The sequence below is a fragment of the Aspergillus pseudodeflectus genome, assembly GCF_044049435.1.
Source record: "Aspergillus pseudodeflectus strain CBS 756.74 chromosome Unknown BJX68scaffold_39, whole genome shotgun sequence".
In the NCBI taxonomy this organism is placed as follows: Eukaryota; Fungi; Ascomycota; class Eurotiomycetes; order Eurotiales; family Aspergillaceae; genus Aspergillus; species Aspergillus pseudodeflectus.
Window position 1 is genome coordinate 122,089 of NW_027263815.1, and position 17,510 is coordinate 139,598.

Below are 17,510 nucleotides of genomic sequence, written 5' to 3' on the forward strand. Positions count from 1 at the left end.
GGCTTGATAAATCCTGTTCTCAACCTTGAATAGCCGTCTGCCTTCCTGTTCAAAGCCCCCTCCAGGTTCTTTAGGCTAAATAGACTGTGGATAGGGGTACACAAGAGACCCTACCACTGGGGTTTTGATATTATCCAACATGTAACCTTGTAAGGGGTACTTAGGTAGATTAGCCCCGGTTGTCCTGTCCATGCATGGCATACGCACGCTCCCGTCGCCGATGGACAGGTAAGTCGGCGTTGTCTCCAGACGGCAAATAAGACCTTTTGTGCGAGATCGCGACTTTGGAGACAACCATACTTGCCATCAGACTTGCGCTTTAGCTGCGTCTGTTCTCTGTTTAGTCAGGTATATGCTTTTCGCCAGCGAAATACCAGAGGAAAGGAGAAGGTGTGTAAGACAAGCTTGATATGGAGAATAGCTCTATGATATATAAGTTCTTGCCTTCTCATCACAGTAACATGTTCGAAGCAACAGTTTATGTTCATGGTAGTGATAAAAGCCCTGTAATCGGCTAGCCAGCCCGGAGAATTACGGCCATCGGGAAACTCCAAGCGACAAATTATGTTCAATCTCCCAACTAACCTTCATGGGCACTATAATGAGTGGAGCCACAGAGGTTTATTCAAGAAAAAGTCCACTTCACACGCAGCATCCACACATTGCGCGAGGCTGGCGAAAAGGAACTGTCTCCCCGTAAGCCCAGGTCCATAATGCGCATACTTGGCAGAGTTGGTCATGATCGCCTTTGCAGACGGCAGTATTATGGGCTCCCCGATCATACACCAGCAGGTGTCGGTAACAAACTGGATGCCGAATTCCTCAAGCGCCGTGTTGAGCCCTGCCTGGGTGGCTAGGCCGTAGCACGCCCGCCCGCATGTCACGATGACGGAGACAGCGTCTCTTTTCCGGCGGCCCCGGCAGAGTTGCGCGAGTTGTCGCATCTCCCGGAGCGAGAAGTGCGGGTTTCCGAGGCATATCAATCCCACCTCTTGATCGGATGATGCACTGTTTAGTTGCTCCCAGCAAGAGCTCAGCGCACCGAGGCTGATACTGATTCTTTGTATATCTGGATCCTTGCTGAGGACAGCATCGAGCGTTGTGGCCTCAGGTGTGACCCCGAGAATATGGAACATGGGAGCACTCGAGAGTGTTGCAAATGCCGCGCCAAATGCCTTCAAATTATCCCTAGTCGGGGCGAGAGATGCAATCCCCACGATGACAGGAATACGATTCACCGCAAGGCCTCCAACGTGGTAGCCGAGCAGTGGGTAGAAAGAATCATCAATGGACCAAGAATCTCCAATACCTACAACTGTAACAACAAGCGACGCAAGTCGATTAACGTCAGTATGCGGCCCTCCCTTCGGCGCGCGACCCGTCAAGGCAATAGCTATATCGAGGAAATCAGGGTACTTCATTGTCCTGGCGCCCAGTACGCTATTCGCATAGACCACAGCATTAGACTCGGCCCACGCGATCTGCTCCCCGAACTTCGGCGCAGACTCCAGTTGATACGGTGCGCATGTAAAGGTCGGTCGGGCGCCCATGTCTATGTACGCCTGGGCCAGTGATTGGGCGTTTCCGGCGAAGAGGGGATCAATTCCCTGCGCGCGCCAGCGGTTTAGGTCGATGGATATCGAGTTGAGGGTTGTTGGTACGCGCACTTGGCCTCCCCAATCACGAAGCTTGTCTGCGACGGCCAGTGAGGCTGGCCCTGTGTATATGCAGCCGTCGACATGCACTTGGGAGACATCCATTAACTCTTTGGCACCGAGTAAGCGCGCCATTTGTAGAAGGATTCGCATCGAGACGCGCGCAGCCTCCCCGTGGGCACCTTCAAGAAATGCCCGGTCAATTGGGGAAAGCTTCACGGAGCCTGCATGTATGCTCCGTCTCCCGATGTCGACACTTGGACCATGTGAGCAGCCGTTACCATCTTTAATACCCCTGCTTATAACCCTCACGCGCCCACCAGAAACCTCTACCCAGGAGCCACCGAGCCCAAGAAGCTGCCGAAAGTCGCCCGACTGCAACCTCACGATTGGAATAGCCAGGCCAAAAATCTCCTCAGCAACCATAACACCCAGCGTAAGAATCTCCTCTTGCCGCTCGAAAATAATCGCATTAGGTCCCTTGCCGTTCCTCAGAAGCTCCAGCATAACCCCGCTCGCGGAACACGACCCGCGACCGCTGGGGATGGCGAGGACGGAATGCTGGAGATGGCGCCCGCTGAGCTCGTGGTGGCGGTCGACAATTTCCCCGGTGGAGGGATTCACTCCGCCCCAGAAACTTAGCGGCTCGCTGCTAGGCAGGAGCGAGCCAGCGGCGTGTCCATCGATGTAGGCTGTTCCGTGGAATATCGTTTCCGCGCCTGGTGGGTCTCGTGCCATGTTTGTGATGGTAGGAAGCGGTATAAGATAGACCCAGACGGGATGTGCCCTACAGCCTGTGAAATATATTGATGCAATATAATAAAAGGGCTGAAATCCGAGGATACCAGGTGGCTTCTAAAAACGTGCGGGAGGACCGTGGCGGCGATCCAAAGAACTGGAGTAGCCCCGCCCTTGAGTCTCCCCACCATCCCCATTCCCCAGTAAAGAAGAACTCCAATCTCTGCCAAACCGAACCTTTCCAGCTTTCCAAGGACCAGGGCTGCATCTTCGGTGTTGTCGCGTCCGCAGACTCTTCGATCCAATGTTGCATCTGGCCCGAGATCAGTGAATAGCCGGCATAGAATTGCGAGGTAATATTCCTCACAAATTCAGTAGGGCAAACAAGAAAAAAAAGAGGAAACAAAAACGTGGCAAGGAAGAAAAGAGCATTACTTGTTAAGTCTTTTCAAAATTGACCCTGGGACCTTTGGCAACCAACGCTGAAAATTTTGACTTTTGTCAGCGAGACAGGCTCCTTCCTCCCCGCACCCCCATCAATTACCACAGGCGTAAAAAGAACAATAAATTCTTGCATCGAATAGAATCAACTACAATCCCTAGTTTGAAAAGAAAATTACCGGAAAAAAAGAAACGGGATGAACCGGCATTCCAAATGATGGACCAAAGTAGGCTTCAGTCGTGCGCTCCTGATAAGACCGTTAATGATTGGGTTGGCTGATGAAGGCGGAAGTGGATGCAGACTCCCAACTCAGCTCTCACGTGTGATTATGTAGCCCATCTAACTTTCTGGACCAGAGAGGCTGCTTTAAGAACGAACTTGGAAAAGACCTCGACAGATTTCAGGGCTATCTGTGCTAAAGCAGTAAACAGATGATGGAGGCATTTAGGGAATAGAATGCTAATACCAGAGAAGACGAACGCCCGTCAAACATTCCCCTCTCGTGGTGGCAGCATCCCTCCCCTGCCTACAGGCGCTTGGGGTTCGAAAATATATAGTCGACCCGTATGATGCATGTCGACCGGAGCTTAAAGCATAGAGATAGTCGATACAGACTAAGGATATGTTCCATTTCCAGGTGACTGTTCCTTGATTTATGACATCGTTCTCGCAACTCCATATAGTAGAACCAGGCCACCTTGTCGTCGCACTGGGCACATGCGGGCGCGGCGAAATGGCGGACCTTCCCGATCCGGACTAGACTCCGGCGGACCTTGTTACCCAAATCCGGCGCCCGCCGCCCGAGCTCAGACTCTCAACATGCTTTCTTCGACTCAACAAGCACCCTGCATCCTGTGAAACGCAAGTGCTCTTTGCGATGGAGCTCACATTCCTGATTGGAAAAGATGGGAGGAATGTAAAGCGACCGCAATCTCACCGCGCATGCTCACTGTGTCGCCAGAGAAAGGTACCCCTTGCTTCCATATCTTCGCGCTTTATGGCCAAGTTGACACGAATAGAAACGATGTTCTCACAACCCATCGTGTCTTCGGAGATCTTCTCCACGGACCCCAAAGCATCTGCACGTTGTCCCGCAAAGCGACGCGCCGTCTGAACAGACATCGCCGCTCAGCAATACCGAGCAGGAGCTTACCATTTCCCCACCGACCAGTGTGTCAGAGGCACATACTGCTCCCGAGGATCTGGACCTTGCTGGCCGGCAGTTTCTTTGTGATACCAACCCGGTTGTTGGTCTGTTGGAAGATCGAGGATCAAGACTCCACAGAGGCCGATCTGATCGCGGAGACGTGGGAGCGTGGGTAGATCAGAGCCATACTTCCAGTCCCGGCGCTGTTGACCGGAACTCTCCGCTTCTTGGAGGACAGGACTTGGACAATCAGCATCATGTCGGCGATTCGAACCCAGTTGTGAGCTTACTTGACGGTAAGCAGCCGGGGCTTCAGCACGGCCATGCTATGCATGGAGTAGTAGGTGCCTGGTTTGACCAACGTACTAGTTCTTCCCTGCGTAATGGGGATAATGAGCAAAGGAGCGAACAAGAAACCCCAACCAGTTTTGATAGCCCAGCATTGCCTCCAAGGGGTGACATGGAAGCACTGCTGAACATATACTTCGATCGCATTCATTCATTACTGCCACTGCTTGATGAAGATGAAATACGGTCACAGTCTGCGCTCGGCACATTATCCATCCCACTGCTGCAGGCTATAATTCTTGTGGCCTCGAAAGACCGTGCCGCGACGCCTTTCCTCCGGCTCGGGTCGGACACGGCTGTTCTACGGCAGGAGAGATTCAGCGAGCGTATCTACAACGACATTTTGAAGAACATGCCCAAGAAAGAAGAAAAGAAGCGAATACTTACCCTTCAAATCCTGACTCTGTTGTCGCTGCACGATTGGGGCACTGATGGAGCAGAAGAATCCTCCCTACACCTCAACCAGGCCATCCACCATTCTGAGACAATCGGGCTGCACCACCTAGCGACCCCAGAACGACAGACCAAAACATCGCTGAAAGCACTGTTCTGGTGCTTGTGGAGCCTTGATAAATGGAATGCCGCTATCAATGGGCGTACTATCATGATCAACGACTGCGACCTGAGCCACGGTGTCCAGAGTGCGATCCCAATGTTTGAACCGCCATTTCGGGTCTGGCTCCATCTTGCGGACCAGCTTTCCAGCGTGATCAAGGCATATCGTCCGATCGCGGATGGGGCGAGGAGTGATGAAATGGATGTTCTCACCTTCGAAGAGCTCATTGATCGTTCCGTTGCGTGGGACATACGGCCTGGACTGCTTGGTAGGAATGGTTGCCCCTTGTCTAATTCTGATCTTCTAATCAAGAACAGATTCATTCGAATTCTATCACCATGCCGTCGTCTTGCTTTCCACCTATTCGAACGGCCTACAGGGGCGCTCGCATACCCGAGCCTCGAATATCCGCCACAGCCATTCAGTCTTAACGCTGGCATCCCTGTGCCGGGACAAGGATGTTAGAGATCTGTCGCCCTTATCAATGTCGGCGTATACGCTGTCTCTTGTGTTTTCGATAACCTACAAGCTCTGTAAAACGTCAAAGCTGCGGAGTGTGAGGACCCAAGCGAGGCTCAACCTAGAGGTGTTCTACACGCGTCTTAAATGCCTGAGCTCGACTTGGTGGCTCGCTGCGATCATGACCAGCCTCGGAGGTCGCGCAATGGAGAGTTTGGACCGTCAGTCTAGGGTATTGCCGGATGCCTCTGATGAAGTCGAAACCCCGGCATCACCTCGTTCTGACAGCCAGTTGCCACCTGGGTATTCGACTACGCGGCCATTGAATACTCAAATGCTCGACAAACCCGCCAGTGCCGCCAATATCCCAGATGGGTACCTTCACGATCAAGCACTACCACCAATGCGCCCTGATTCTTTTGAACTTGCTACTCTCGCAGCTGCCGACCCTGAAACTTTTGACATTTTCCTGGACAACTTCCCGGATGTCAACTTCTCCTGCGCTGCAAGTGACCAACTGTTTTGGGATATGGAAATATGACTATTAATTAATATATGCTTACGATATACTTCACTCAATTGCGAGGATGAATGCCATCCTTACGCCTGGAGTCTGGGCGGCTCGTCCGCATCCATCCGACATCGAGATACCCCTTGTGAGGTGGCATGTCAGCCTGGTTGGGCAGGCCCGCCGATCATGGTGACCATCCTTAACTGACGTATAGGTATACAGACCTCCTTCGAGTGAAGCTGGAGACGTATTCTTGACCACGAGAATCTGCCCCTTGACTCTCACCTCCTACCTTCTATTTCTGTCGCTTCCCAGCAATATCAAATATCTGTGCTTGAGTGCGCTCAGAGAAACCCTATCCTCTGGCTACTCTCAACAATTAAATCTCGGCAAAAGACCTTGAAACGATTTCGGGATGCAACATCGTGTTCTCCTCGTATCTATCTTCCACATTGAGATTGAGGATGTAACAATGCCGATCGCGATCGTCGCCGCGATCACCCATGCAGCTCGTATTGTGAAGAAACCCCAGCCTATTTTTGGCATCGTATCCGGGAATCTCCACTCGGATCGTATTCAACCCTGAGGTTTGATGTAAATTATGAAAATTATCATGATGACGACCCCAAGGTAGGATTGTCACATTGTGGCATGCTCGTGTCTCCCCTGACGATAGGTCCAATGAACTGATCGGTGGTACTAGGACACGATTCGTGAGCTATCTTTGGAAACGAGCGCAGGGGTCTGAATTTGTGGGGTAATGCTTGCGTCTCAGCGTCCCTTGCTTGGGACCCTCTTCGATACTATGTAGGAAAGAGCGCAATTACGAGGACTCTGTGCCATTTCCAATCGAAAGGCACACAAAGCGCACGCCCCCGACTGCTTAGGAGGGACCATATCGCCGTCGCTTAATAATATAGCGACTCATCGACTAGGAAAGTAGAAAACGAGGTGATCTGCATTCTTCGAAAATAAACAGCAACGTGCTCGGATGATGCGACATGAGGCGAGGAGACAGGAGACAGGGTCGTGTTCGCGACGGGTCGGAATGACTTTCTCGCCATCGTTACGAAGTAGCAGGCAATCGGAGGGAAGGGCGTGGAGCCAGATTGACTGCAATCCTCCGAGATGAACGGCAAACCCTCGTGTTTTGCGACAATGAAGTCCTATTGTAAGTGGATCGCCTCGTAAAGGACTGTTTCGATGAGTACTCGGTACTACCCTCCCGCATCAAGGCAAGGGAATATTGTCACACCAGCCGAGAGAATATCAGCATTTTGAAGGTATAAAAGGCTCGAACCCTTCCACCATTGCTCGTCTTCATTCAGAGTCTCATCCCCACGCACCGAGTCCAAAGCAAGCAATCTCAGAAACAGCCTCACCACCGATCGAAAACAACATCCACCTCTTTACGCTTCAATCCACACCATGCATCTCAAAAGCCTGGCATTAGCCCTCGCGGCCGTGATCTCGACGGCCACCGCATACCCCATCACGGGCGACAACGTCAACTGCCGCGCCGAACCCACCACCAAATCCGACGTCGTCGAAGTCTACGCAAAGGGCACCGACGTCAAACTCGAATGCCAGACCCACGGCGAAACCGTTCTCGGCACCTCGCTCTGGTCGAAGACCACCGACGGCTGCTACGTCACTGACTACTACGTCAAGACCGGCTCGACGGGGATGGTCACGGATGACTGCAACGGCGGTGGATCTGGCGATTCCTCATACAACGGCGAAATCTCCCGCGAGGAAATCCTCTCGCGTGGACAGTACTGGGTCGACCGCAAGGTTCCCTACTCGATGAGCAAGACATACCCGGACCAACAGGGCCGAAAGTACCGAACTGACTGCTCTGGTTTCGTCTCGATGGCGCTGCATGCGTCGTCGCCCGGTTTCAGCACAGTCAGCATGACTGAAATCGCAAAGTCCATCTCCTGGGACGATATCAAGCCTGGTGATTTTGTGGGCACGTTGGGTTCGGGCACAGGCGGTGCGGCTGGTCACGTCACGCTGTTCCATTCGTGGGCTGGAAGCGACAAGAAGGAGTACAACACGCTTGAGTGCCGCGGCACCTATGGGTGTGTCAAGTATAAGCGCCCTGTTGGGTGGAAGGTTGGCAGCTACACGGCCAAGCCTTATCGGTACATCCGCGTCAAGGACTAAGCCAACCATCGGGATAAAACCTAGGGTTGAACCGTGATGGAATCGAGTCTCGGGTACATGTATATAGCTTTCTGACACAACCCGCTCCTCGGGCACGCGTCTGCTGATTGTTTTGGATTATGCTTTTGGTTGTTATTACAATATGAGTTCTGCTATTCGTGATCACCGGCCGAAAAAAATCTTACTAGAATCGTATGGTTTTCTGTTCTAGAACAAGTTCAATTCCAATTCCAGAAAGTTGCCATTGACCACTTTAGGCTTAGGGAATGCTGAGTGTAAGGTTCATGGATTGTCGTGGCCCCTCAATCTGGGTCTTCAGGAGCCGGAGCTGGAAGCCAATCTTGGGGAAGGAGATTGGTCACCTGCAGAGGCTACCACAACAGGCACTGGACGAGGTGCGCATGCAGTCACCTGGAGTAAGTCGTGCAATGCCGCGGAATTAGCTCGCTGTAGCCCAGCCCGTCTGCTTAGCAGCCCTGTCAAGCTAGTATTGCCTCGGAGAATTGAGCCGCCTATAGCCGATACGGCACTGCAGAAGGCACTGCAAGCGTTACAGGCAGGGTAGGAGGTCGAGAAAGCAGTGCGGAAGGCAGCATAGGAGGCTTCGGAGGATGCGGTATCGAAGATTCCAAAGATAGTGCAGGACAGTGTGGCAGATGCAGTTGAACAGGCAAACAGGGACTATAAAAAGCCATTCGGTGAAGACCCTCATCAACATTCCCACGGCATGCAGCCAGGCAGTGTGAAGCCAGTCTGATGGCAAATTCATTTACTCCCTGAACGAAGGGGAGATTTTTGTGATTTATTGGTGTTAGCTCACAGTGGCACTGTACGAGTTGCGAAAGTACAGCCATTGATGCAATGTCTGGCATTCCATACACAATCCTAGTAAATAGTCACTGGATTCTGGCGGAAAGAGATCTTCTCACGACTATGAATATCTTGGCATCCTGGTAAGGACAGCGCTGAGTCCGAACTGTTGATATGAATGTAGGCAACGCCAAATTGGTTATTACTTTATTTTTCCGCTCGCAAGTCTTTTTATACCTGATCTTACAGTAAACTGGGTGGAGCATCTCTGGTGAACAAATCAGAAGCAGCAATTCAGGGTAACTACCTAGTTATGAGGGGCTTGGATCTAACGGACCAAGCCAGCCAGGCGCCCTTTTAAAAGATAGAGAACAATATATATTTTTTGGTCGGGTTTATCTTAAAGGCTATATTATATCATCGTTAAGGTTATACTTGCGTCGCATGTGGCGTATCAAGAGTATGCAGAGCTCCCCGACGGTGCCCGCGTTGACGATCTCAGGAGTTGGAATATCAATCTTAAGTGATCGACGGAAAGAAGTATGGATCTCAACCGCCATGAGCGAATCTATCTGTACGGCCTTGTGCTGCTCCTCATCCATATCGTGGTGCGCGGCGATCTCCTCCGCAACTGCCTTCGCCATCCCAGTCTTCAAAGCCCGGACTACATCCTCCTGATTCAGGAGGATAGGTTCCTGTTCAACCCGTGCGAAAAGGGCACTGATTGCGCCGCTGCCTCCTTCCTGATTACCAGTGGAGGACGCACCTAGCTGACGGTCTTTATGGAGCCCAAATCGCGCGTCAAGCCCCCACATGTATTTGGTGGGAGCACCAAGGGATTGGACGTGTCCGATCCCGACACTGAAGGAGCATTGTTCCCGGTCTTCGCCCCTAGACTCCAGAATGGCTAGATGCAACGCATCGAGAACCTCACTCTCTGACAGAATGTGTGTGTGTGAACGCATCGCCAGGTCAAGCGTTTCCTGGCGTTGGGTGGCGATTCCAGCCTCATCAACAAGGCCCAGATGGACGACAGAAGCAACCAGACCGTTCGTACGCCGGTATCTGGCGAACGCGTCCAGGAATGTATTGGCAGCGGCATAATTCGCCTGTCCGCCGACGCCAATGGTTCCAGATATGGAGCCGAACATGACGAAGAAATCCAAGGCGAGGCCTTTGGTCACCTGGTGAAGATGGCGTGTCCCAGTCACTTTGGGAGCGAGGGCCGTTAACCAATCCATATAAGTCATCTGCGAGAGCGTGCGGTCCTGATCCAAAAGCAGAGTTAGAGAGCTGTCAGACACGCATATATTTGGGGGAGAAGGGGCTTGGTTTACCCTGAGAATGCCGGCCATCTGGATGATTCCGGCTAGCGGCCTTGGACAGCTCGACACGGCCTTCTCAACGTCTGCCAGATCGGTCACGGTGCCTTTGACGCAGGTGACCTCGCATTCCTGCGCTTCCAGCTCTCGAATGAAGGCACGGTGCTCTGGCAGCTCGCCGGCTGTCCTTGAAAAATAGACGAGAGAACGTGCGCCATGCTTGGCCATCCAGCTCGAGACTAAGCGGCCGATGCCGCCGAGGCCCCCAACTAAAAGGTACGAATGATCCGGGAGAAACGAAGACAGCGCCCGCACAGGCGTACACCCCAACGAGGCCGGATCGCCAGAAGGCATTCTAAGCACCAGTTTACCCATGTGCGAGCCTGTTTGCAAGTATCGGAGTGCATCCGCAGCCTGAGCTGCATCGTAGACATGCAGGGGCCGGATTGGCTTAATGAAGCCGTCTCTGCGGGCGTCTGAGAACGACCGGTTGATCCTACAGACCGTGTTAGAGTCGAGAGGTTATTCTGGGGGACTGTTTCACAGACTGCTCTCTGATGTCAGGCCGCTCCTTGAGGACCCCCATGAGATCCACCCCAGTGAAGGACCGGTTCAACATGAAGGGACTCATACTGAGGACGCCATGGGTCAAGAAGTCGCGCTTGCCAAGCTCAATCATCTTGCCATGTGGAGCAACACACTCCCAGCTTGCGTGCAGTAGGTGCCCGGCCAGCGAGTTTAGCACCAGATCCACTCCCTTTCCATCGGTGGTCTCCATGAGGCTGGGTAGGAACGAGCTGTCCCTGGAGTTGAAGATCTGCTCCGGCGGTATCTCAAGAGACTCGACCAGGTAATCCATTTTTTCCTTGGTTCCGACTGTAGCATAGATCTAGGGAGCGACAGTGTCAGCCTAGTTTGACCAGAATGATTGTATCAGAAGGCGAAATCAACGTACTTTGGCTCCAATCTTTTGGCAGATATGTATTGCAGCTATACCAACGCCCCCGGCAGCAGAGTGGATCAGAACGGACTGTTCGAGTTAGAACTGAGTAGCACCACAAAGTATAGAGACAGAGAATACAAAGGGGTTTCTTTTGTTTTTATGGACTCACCTGTCCTTTCTGGAGATTCCCCACATTGATTAACGAATATAGTGCAGTCATATAGACCACCCCCATGGATGCCGCATCCTGGAGCGAGACCTCATCAGGGAGGATTGTCACCAGCTGGCGATTCAACCTCACGCGCGTACGACAAAGCCCACTGCTAATCATACTGACCCTATCACCGGGCTGGAGCTCGGGGACGCCGGGTCCAACTTGGCGGATAACACCGCTTGCTTCCAAGCCGCATTCTTCTACAGCGCCGACGTATCCCAGAAGAACGAGCAAATCCTATGGCCACTTATTAGCATGGGTTATTTCCGCGGTGCGTTGCTCGTGTCCACAATTCCTACCCGGAAATTCACTCCAACATACGCGACCTCGACCTCGACCTCCCCAACCCCCAAGGGAGCCGTCGTTGACGGAACAGGCAGCCACTGGATTGTGTCCAAGTGCCCGATAGAGTCGATAGTAAGACACCGCGGAATCTCAGGCGTTGGCATGACTGATAATTCCTGAGCAAATGCCGACTGATATGACCGAGGGATATAAACCGTGCCGTCGACTGCAACAAACTCATAGTCCTGGTCGCCGTCTAGGCGGTCTCGAGCCGCGTTGATCTTTTCACAGACGGAGACAATCGCCTGCGTAGCCCGTGGATCCGCTACGTCCACTTCCAAGATGGAAATATCCAAACTGAGCTCCTTCCTCACCGTCCGAACGAGTCCATGAATGGTTCCGAATTCCGGGTTCTCATACTTGCGGTGTGTCGTTGGTAGTGTCACCCACAGCAGCCGAGTGTCCTGCACCTCAACCAGGAAGTCCTTGAAGGTGTCAAATTCCTTTTCGGTGAGTTGCTCCAGGTACGGAACGTGCACATCTAACAAGCAGACGACAAACCGTCCGTTGTCTGGAGGGTTATCGACAGTCCTATGCTGCACCGCGTAACCCTGTCTGTCGAACTCAGATGATACCTCTTCTACCCAAGGGAGATTGATATCGCTGGAGGTAACGATTGCAATCTCGCTCAGGCGGGAAGAAGAATGGCAGGGGCTGCAAATTATGCTGACTGAACCGAATAGATCCAATACCATGGCCTCTGGCCCGGCAAACCCAGCTGTGCGTAATTCGGTATCCCAAACGTCTGTAGATGCAAAGGGGCTGCTGGGGTTGTTGATATCCTCGCTCAGCCGCGATTCAGCAAATGGACTCTTCGAGTGTGTCAGACAGAATGCTCGTCACCTGCGATAGAAAGCCAGGGGCAGGAAAGCCTTACCATGAGGAGATCAAGAAACACCATTTCTAGGAGGGATGCATGGTCAGCCGGATCCTAATGAAAGTTCCTTTTTTTTTTTTTCCGATGGCCTATTTTTACCTTTTGTGCGTTCATGAAGCAGTAGTCGGCCCTGAGAGCACAAGAGTTTTCGGATATTCTGTAAGGCCGTTTGTAACGAAGGGACAGCATGCAGAGCCTGGACTATAGTCAGAGACAAATATCAGGCAATCTTTTGAGTGACGCACATAGGACACAATGATGAGATCGAAATCGTGCGGTCGAAAGCCTTGCTCCTCGGGATCACTGCTGATGTTCAGCAGCTGGAACTCCATCTTGGCCTCCCTTTGGAATTTCTCCCGGGCAGCAGAGATACAGCCATCCGACACATCAGTGAAGACGTAGCGTGAGTACATATGCGATCCAGACTCCAATTTGAGGCTCTGCAAGGCTGTCCGGGTTGCTGAACCGGTGCCGGCCCCGATCTCGAGGATCCGCAGGCCCGGATTCGAGTGAGAAAGCAGGGTAAGAAAGGGACTCCAGTTCACGAAGCGGCAAGCAATGCCGTAGACTTGTTCCAGCATGAAATCTGTTTGCCCTATCTCGATGGGCGATCGCGTTCCATTTGCAAAGTTAATGCCATACTCAAACGCCAGGGCTAGACTTTCTGTCAGCGGCGAGTAATCGCCCATCAGGGGCGAGACCTTATTCATGAGTCGGCGAACAAAGACTTCCCGGCCTTCTGGGTCAAACGCATCCCAATCTGGGCAGCCCTGGGACGCCGCATGTTTGGCTTCACCGATGACAGCCGCCACATCGCGGAACACATCTTGGATGGCTCGAATAACGGGAACACCAGATTCAGACGACACGATCAAGTCCGCCAGGCCCAGCATGGGATCAGCTCCTCTTGTGATTCTTTCATGATCCTGGAGGATAGACTCTCTCCACTTGGCGAGCTCGACCATGCTTCCAGGCGCGATAGCAACCCGCTGGGCAATTGCCCGAAAACAGAGACTGGAAAGAAGATTTGTCACTTTCGTCAGAAGCTGCATCTCTTCGTCACAGTCAGCCCGCATAGAAAGAAGCTGGCTTGGACGCAGCAGATCGATGTCTGGCTTCCACTCCATTCGTGAGACAAGGCCGAGGGACTGCCTGGAAGAGGCTGGCGGCCGCCCAACTTTCAACATGAGGACACCATCCATGGCCAGGAAGGCTTCTTCTCCTGCCATCCCGGTTACCTCAGCGTAATGACCTCGGGTTCCATTCTGAGAGCTGGCGGCGACCTGTATGCGAGACGCGCTCCCCGAGAGAGAGAGGCTCTCAATAGCGACAGGTAGCAGTGCCTGTGTCATCGGGGAAAGAAGCCCCGAGGTGGTGGCAATCGCAATCGCCTGGAGACATTGGTCAAGGCAAGTCGGGTGCATGAGGTACCGGCCACAGCTAGTGTGCAGTTCGTGGTCGTCGATGATTGTCGCCACTGCTACAGCCCGTTTTGGATCCGCAGTGATGTCCTGAAGTTGCCGAAAAGACGGGCCACATTCCATCCCCACTTTCTCAACGGTCCGGTACCACTTGGCGGAAGATAAGATGCGTGGATGTGGATAAATGACCCTGGGCTTGAGTGGATGCTCCTGTCCGGCGCGCACTTGGCCCTGGCAGTGGACTGTCCACCCCGATCCATCGAATGCGGTGATGGTGAATTGATACCAGCTGGAAGAAACACCATCCGCGACTTCGATCGGGTTAAGGTGAGTCAGGACTTCCGTCTCTTTATTGTAGTCGAGCAGTAATGGGGCCTTGAACTGGATGTTCCTCATGGAATATCCGTGCGATTTCTGCTGTAGCTGGTGTACCGCTTCTCCGGCCATCGCGACGTACCCCATACCCGGGAACGTCACCTCCCCACCAATGACATGGTCCGTGAGCCAGGGCACGTCGTCGAGATGAAGGATCTTCCGCCAGCTGGGTTCTAGAGGCGTGGATTCGGGAACGCGGGAGCCCAGCAGTTCGTGATCCGGCGTGGACCGGAGCCTCCACTCGCGACAGGCTCTGCTTTCCAGCCAATACTGCTTGTCATGCTGCCAAGGGTAGCGCGGTAGATCGCTGAGGACGGTGCCCCGCACGAAGATGCGGTCCATGTCTAGAGGAAGGCCGCTGCTGAACAGGCGACCGATCGTGGTGAGGAGGAGCGATTGGCAATCGTCATCATTGCGGATGAGAGTGGGAATGTACGTCAGCACTCTCTGGTCACGACTATCCGTTGTCCTGAGTATTTCTTGTAGCGGTGCTGAGAGAGCTGAATGAGGGCCGATTTCAACAAAGACGTGGTCAACTGGGTTGGCGCGAAACGCGCTCTGCACGGCTTCAGAGAAGAGAACGGGGGACTCGAGGTTGCGCCTCCAGTAGGTCGCATTTAGTTGAGCAGGGTCCGTGACAATATCTCCAGTCAAGCTAGAAAACATAGGCTGCATCTGTTTACCGGGGCACACATGAGGGATGATCGACTGCTCATATTGTGCTCCAATTCGATTCATATGTGCTGCAGGGGGTAATTCCCGTTAGCACCTGACCAAGAACTTCCGGAAGCTCACTCATGGCACTCGAGTACTTACGCGAATGGTAGGCTACTGGGTTCTTCAGCCGCCTGCATAATGTGTCCGGAGACCGGGCCTTGATTTTGGCCAGGACGTCGTGCATGGCGTCTTTATCCCCCGACAGGGTAACGTTCCCGGGGCTATTGAAACAGGCGATCACCACTCCAGGCTGTAGGTATTCCCGAACCTGATCCTTGTGGAGGCTAACAGTCGCCATGGCGCCGAGATGAGCCTGGGTGGCTGCAAGCCGACCCCGATAGAAGGCAATGATGATCGCAGCACTGGCACTGAGCGCACCTGCAGCATACGCGGCCGCCATCTCACCACTTGAGTGGCCGATGACGGATTGCGGTACAATGCCTTTATCGGCGAGGACATTACAAAGGCCGATCTGGAGGGCGGTGCAGAGCGGTTGCGCCAGTTCGACATCGGAGATGCGGGAGTCCATCGGATCCCGGGTGAGCTCCTCTAGTTACCAGGCAGTGAGTTTCTACGATGAAACAAAGGGTGTAGAATGCAAGAACCGACCTCTCAATGACCATTGTGGGGGGTCTCCCAATTGTTGCAGGGCTTTATCCATCTCGTCAATCGCCGTGGTGAAGGGAGGGTTCGTCTGCAAGAGTGCCCTGCCCATCCCTGCCCACTGGGCTCCTTGTCCGGTAAAGACAAAGGTAACGACAGGGGGCCGAGCGCGGTGAGAAGACGTCTCGAATGCTGATGTTTCCAGCGGGTTGCATGGGGATGCGAGGGCAAAACCACGGTATGGGAGATGCTCGCGACGAACTCCGAGTGTCCATGAGAGATCTGCTAGCAAATCGGGGTGACTGTTCGCATAGTCAGTCGTAGACTGGATCCGGCGTTGCAGCGCCGCAGGGCTCTTGGCGGAGACGACCAGCAACCGTGACTCGATATCTGAGAGGCTACGTACCACCTGCTGGGGTACAAACCCAGCAGCAGAGTCCAGGATGGCGTGCGCATTGGTACCCCCTACCCCAAACGAGTTGATACTCACCCTGAGCAGTCGATCGGTGGGCCATGGCATGAGCTCCGTTGGGATTTGCAACGCGGATGGGATGCTCGGGTTGCGCTGGCGATAATGCATGTTGGGAGGGATCGCGCGATGTTCAAGGGCCATCACGGCTTTGATGATGCTGGTGAGCCCTGAGGCGCCCTCAGAGTGTCCGACATTGGGCTTGACCTAAATTGTCCCAGTTAACCGCCTGAGCCAATTCTAGGGCGGGTTATACCTAGAGGTCGGCGTACACCACTGATTACCACTCCCTCAGGCGCAAACACCTTGGCGATGGCCGCAGTCTCCATAGAATCTCCAACGAGGGTTCCTGTCCCATGGCACTCGAAGAGACCCGTCCGGTGGTACTGATCGGCCAGGCCAGCATGTCGATAGGCGCTTCGAATGAGTGCCTCCTGTGCGTCAGAGGATGGGCTCATCATGCCCACGGTCTTTCCATCACAGTTCACGGTGGTGGAGCGAATCACCGCGCGAACGTTATCCCCCGCCTTCAGCGCGTCCCCCAATCGCTTGATGTAGATTGCATTGATGGCCTCGCCGCGGGCATATCCATTGGCGTCCGCGTCAAACGTTTGACAGTTGCCGCCGGGTGACAGGACGCCCGCCGCTGACAGGGATTCAGTCATGGTTGGAGTACAGATCAAATTGGCGCCCGCCACCACGGCTGAGGAGCAGTGCTGCAACCTGAGTGCCTGGCAGGCCTCGTGCAACCCAACCATGGTGGCTGAGCAGCCGGTCTGGATGGTCATGCTGCCTCACAACGTTAGCCCAGTCCTGACGCATTCATTAAGCCTCTCTTACCAAGGACCGCGGAGATCGAACTCGTATGAGATGCGATTCGACAGCGCAAAGCCACCGGTCGCCAGAGTCTGATATGGGTTGGTTCGCTGCTGGCTCTTCAAGCTCAGCTCCAGCCAATCTTCCCCAAAGACTCCCACGTAGACGCCGACAGCGGCGCCTCTCCAGTTCGTTTCACCGGCATTTTCCAAAGACTCCCAGACGACCTCGAGCAGAAGGCGTTGCTGGGGATCCAACTGTGCGGCCTCCTGTGCAGACATGGAGAAGAAGGGTGCATCGAAACACGCAGGATCGTCTTGCAGAAAATGGCCGCTTACCGGGCCCTTGGTTGGCCCCAATCTACTCTCGGCATGATACCGTGTCGCCGGCACGAGGCAACGGCCATCTCGCCGACTGACGAGCATATCCCAGAATTCCTCGACCGTGTGGACCTGGCCAGGCAGTCGCATGGCCATGCCGACGATGGCAATGGGCTCGTCGATGTCAATGCTGCCTATTCTTGTGCCGGCGTTGTCGGATGTTGGGTCAATGCTCGATCCCATTTTCAGCACA

General features: G+C 53.6%; 5 protein-coding genes across 5 annotated transcripts; 2 read left to right on the forward strand and 3 right to left on the reverse strand.

Annotated features, from left to right (window-relative positions):
* Nucleotides 1-391: 391 nt before the first annotated feature.
* Nucleotides 392-2,767, reverse strand: BJX68DRAFT_137501 (uncharacterized protein). Its single transcript, XM_071036409.1, has 2 exons — nt 2,761-2,767; nt 392-2,706 (listed from the first exon to the last, which is right to left on the reverse strand). The coding sequence occupies exon 2, from the start codon at nt 2,391-2,393 to the stop codon at nt 597-599; it is 1,797 nt and encodes a 598-aa protein (XP_070896349.1). The 5' UTR covers nt 2,394-2,706; nt 2,761-2,767; the 3' UTR covers nt 392-596.
* An 896-nt stretch (nt 2,768-3,663) lies between these two features.
* BJX68DRAFT_242529 (uncharacterized protein) lies at nt 3,664-5,966 on the forward strand. The gene is made up of 3 exons (XM_071041001.1): nt 3,664-3,802; nt 3,855-5,154; nt 5,204-5,966. Exons 1-3 carry the CDS (start codon nt 3,713-3,715, stop codon nt 5,884-5,886), a joined length of 2,073 nt encoding a protein of 690 aa, XP_070896350.1. The 5' UTR covers nt 3,664-3,712; the 3' UTR covers nt 5,887-5,966.
* A 245-nt stretch (nt 5,967-6,211) lies between these two features.
* On the reverse strand, nt 6,212-6,624 carry BJX68DRAFT_242530 (uncharacterized protein). Its single transcript, XM_071041002.1, has 2 exons — nt 6,560-6,624; nt 6,212-6,486 (listed from the first exon to the last, which is right to left on the reverse strand). Exon 2 carries the CDS (start codon nt 6,400-6,402, stop codon nt 6,229-6,231), a length of 174 nt encoding a protein of 57 aa, XP_070896351.1. The 5' UTR covers nt 6,403-6,486; nt 6,560-6,624; the 3' UTR covers nt 6,212-6,228.
* Nucleotides 6,625-7,284: 660 nt separating this feature from the next.
* BJX68DRAFT_269420 (putative NlpC/P60-like cell-wall peptidase) lies at nt 7,285-8,025 on the forward strand (the record flags this gene model as incomplete). Its single annotated transcript, XM_071046341.1, has 1 exon — nt 7,285-8,025. One exon carries the CDS (start codon nt 7,285-7,287, stop codon nt 8,023-8,025), a length of 741 nt encoding a protein of 246 aa, XP_070896352.1.
* Nucleotides 8,026-9,242: 1,217 nt separating this feature from the next.
* BJX68DRAFT_269421 (polyketide synthase) lies at nt 9,243-17,500 on the reverse strand (the record flags this gene model as incomplete). The annotated part of the gene is made up of 12 exons (XM_071046342.1): nt 9,243-10,653; nt 10,706-11,046; nt 11,113-11,187; nt 11,270-11,551; nt 11,614-12,471; nt 12,537-12,562; nt 12,636-12,732; nt 12,782-15,075; nt 15,149-15,598; nt 15,659-16,328; nt 16,394-16,910; nt 16,962-17,500. 12 exons carry the CDS (start codon nt 17,498-17,500, stop codon nt 9,243-9,245), a joined length of 7,560 nt encoding a protein of 2,519 aa, XP_070896353.1.
* Nucleotides 17,501-17,510: the final 10 nt, after the last annotated feature.

Coding starts and splice junctions, on each gene's coding strand:
- BJX68DRAFT_137501 (XM_071036409.1), bottom strand. CDS start 2,393: ATGGCACGAGACCCACCAGGCGCGGAAACGATATTCCACGGAACAGCC.
- BJX68DRAFT_242529 (XM_071041001.1), top strand. CDS start 3,713: ATGGAGCTCACATTCCTGATTGGAAAAGATGGGAGGAATGTAAAGCGA. Junction 3,803..3,854: donor CACTGTGTCGCCAGAGAAAG/GTACCCCTTGCT, acceptor TGACACGAATAG/AAACGATGTTCTCACAACCC. Junction 5,155..5,203: donor CATACGGCCTGGACTGCTTG/GTAGGAATGGTT, acceptor AATCAAGAACAG/ATTCATTCGAATTCTATCAC.
- BJX68DRAFT_242530 (XM_071041002.1), bottom strand. CDS start 6,402: ATGCCAAAAATAGGCTGGGGTTTCTTCACAATACGAGCTGCATGGGTG.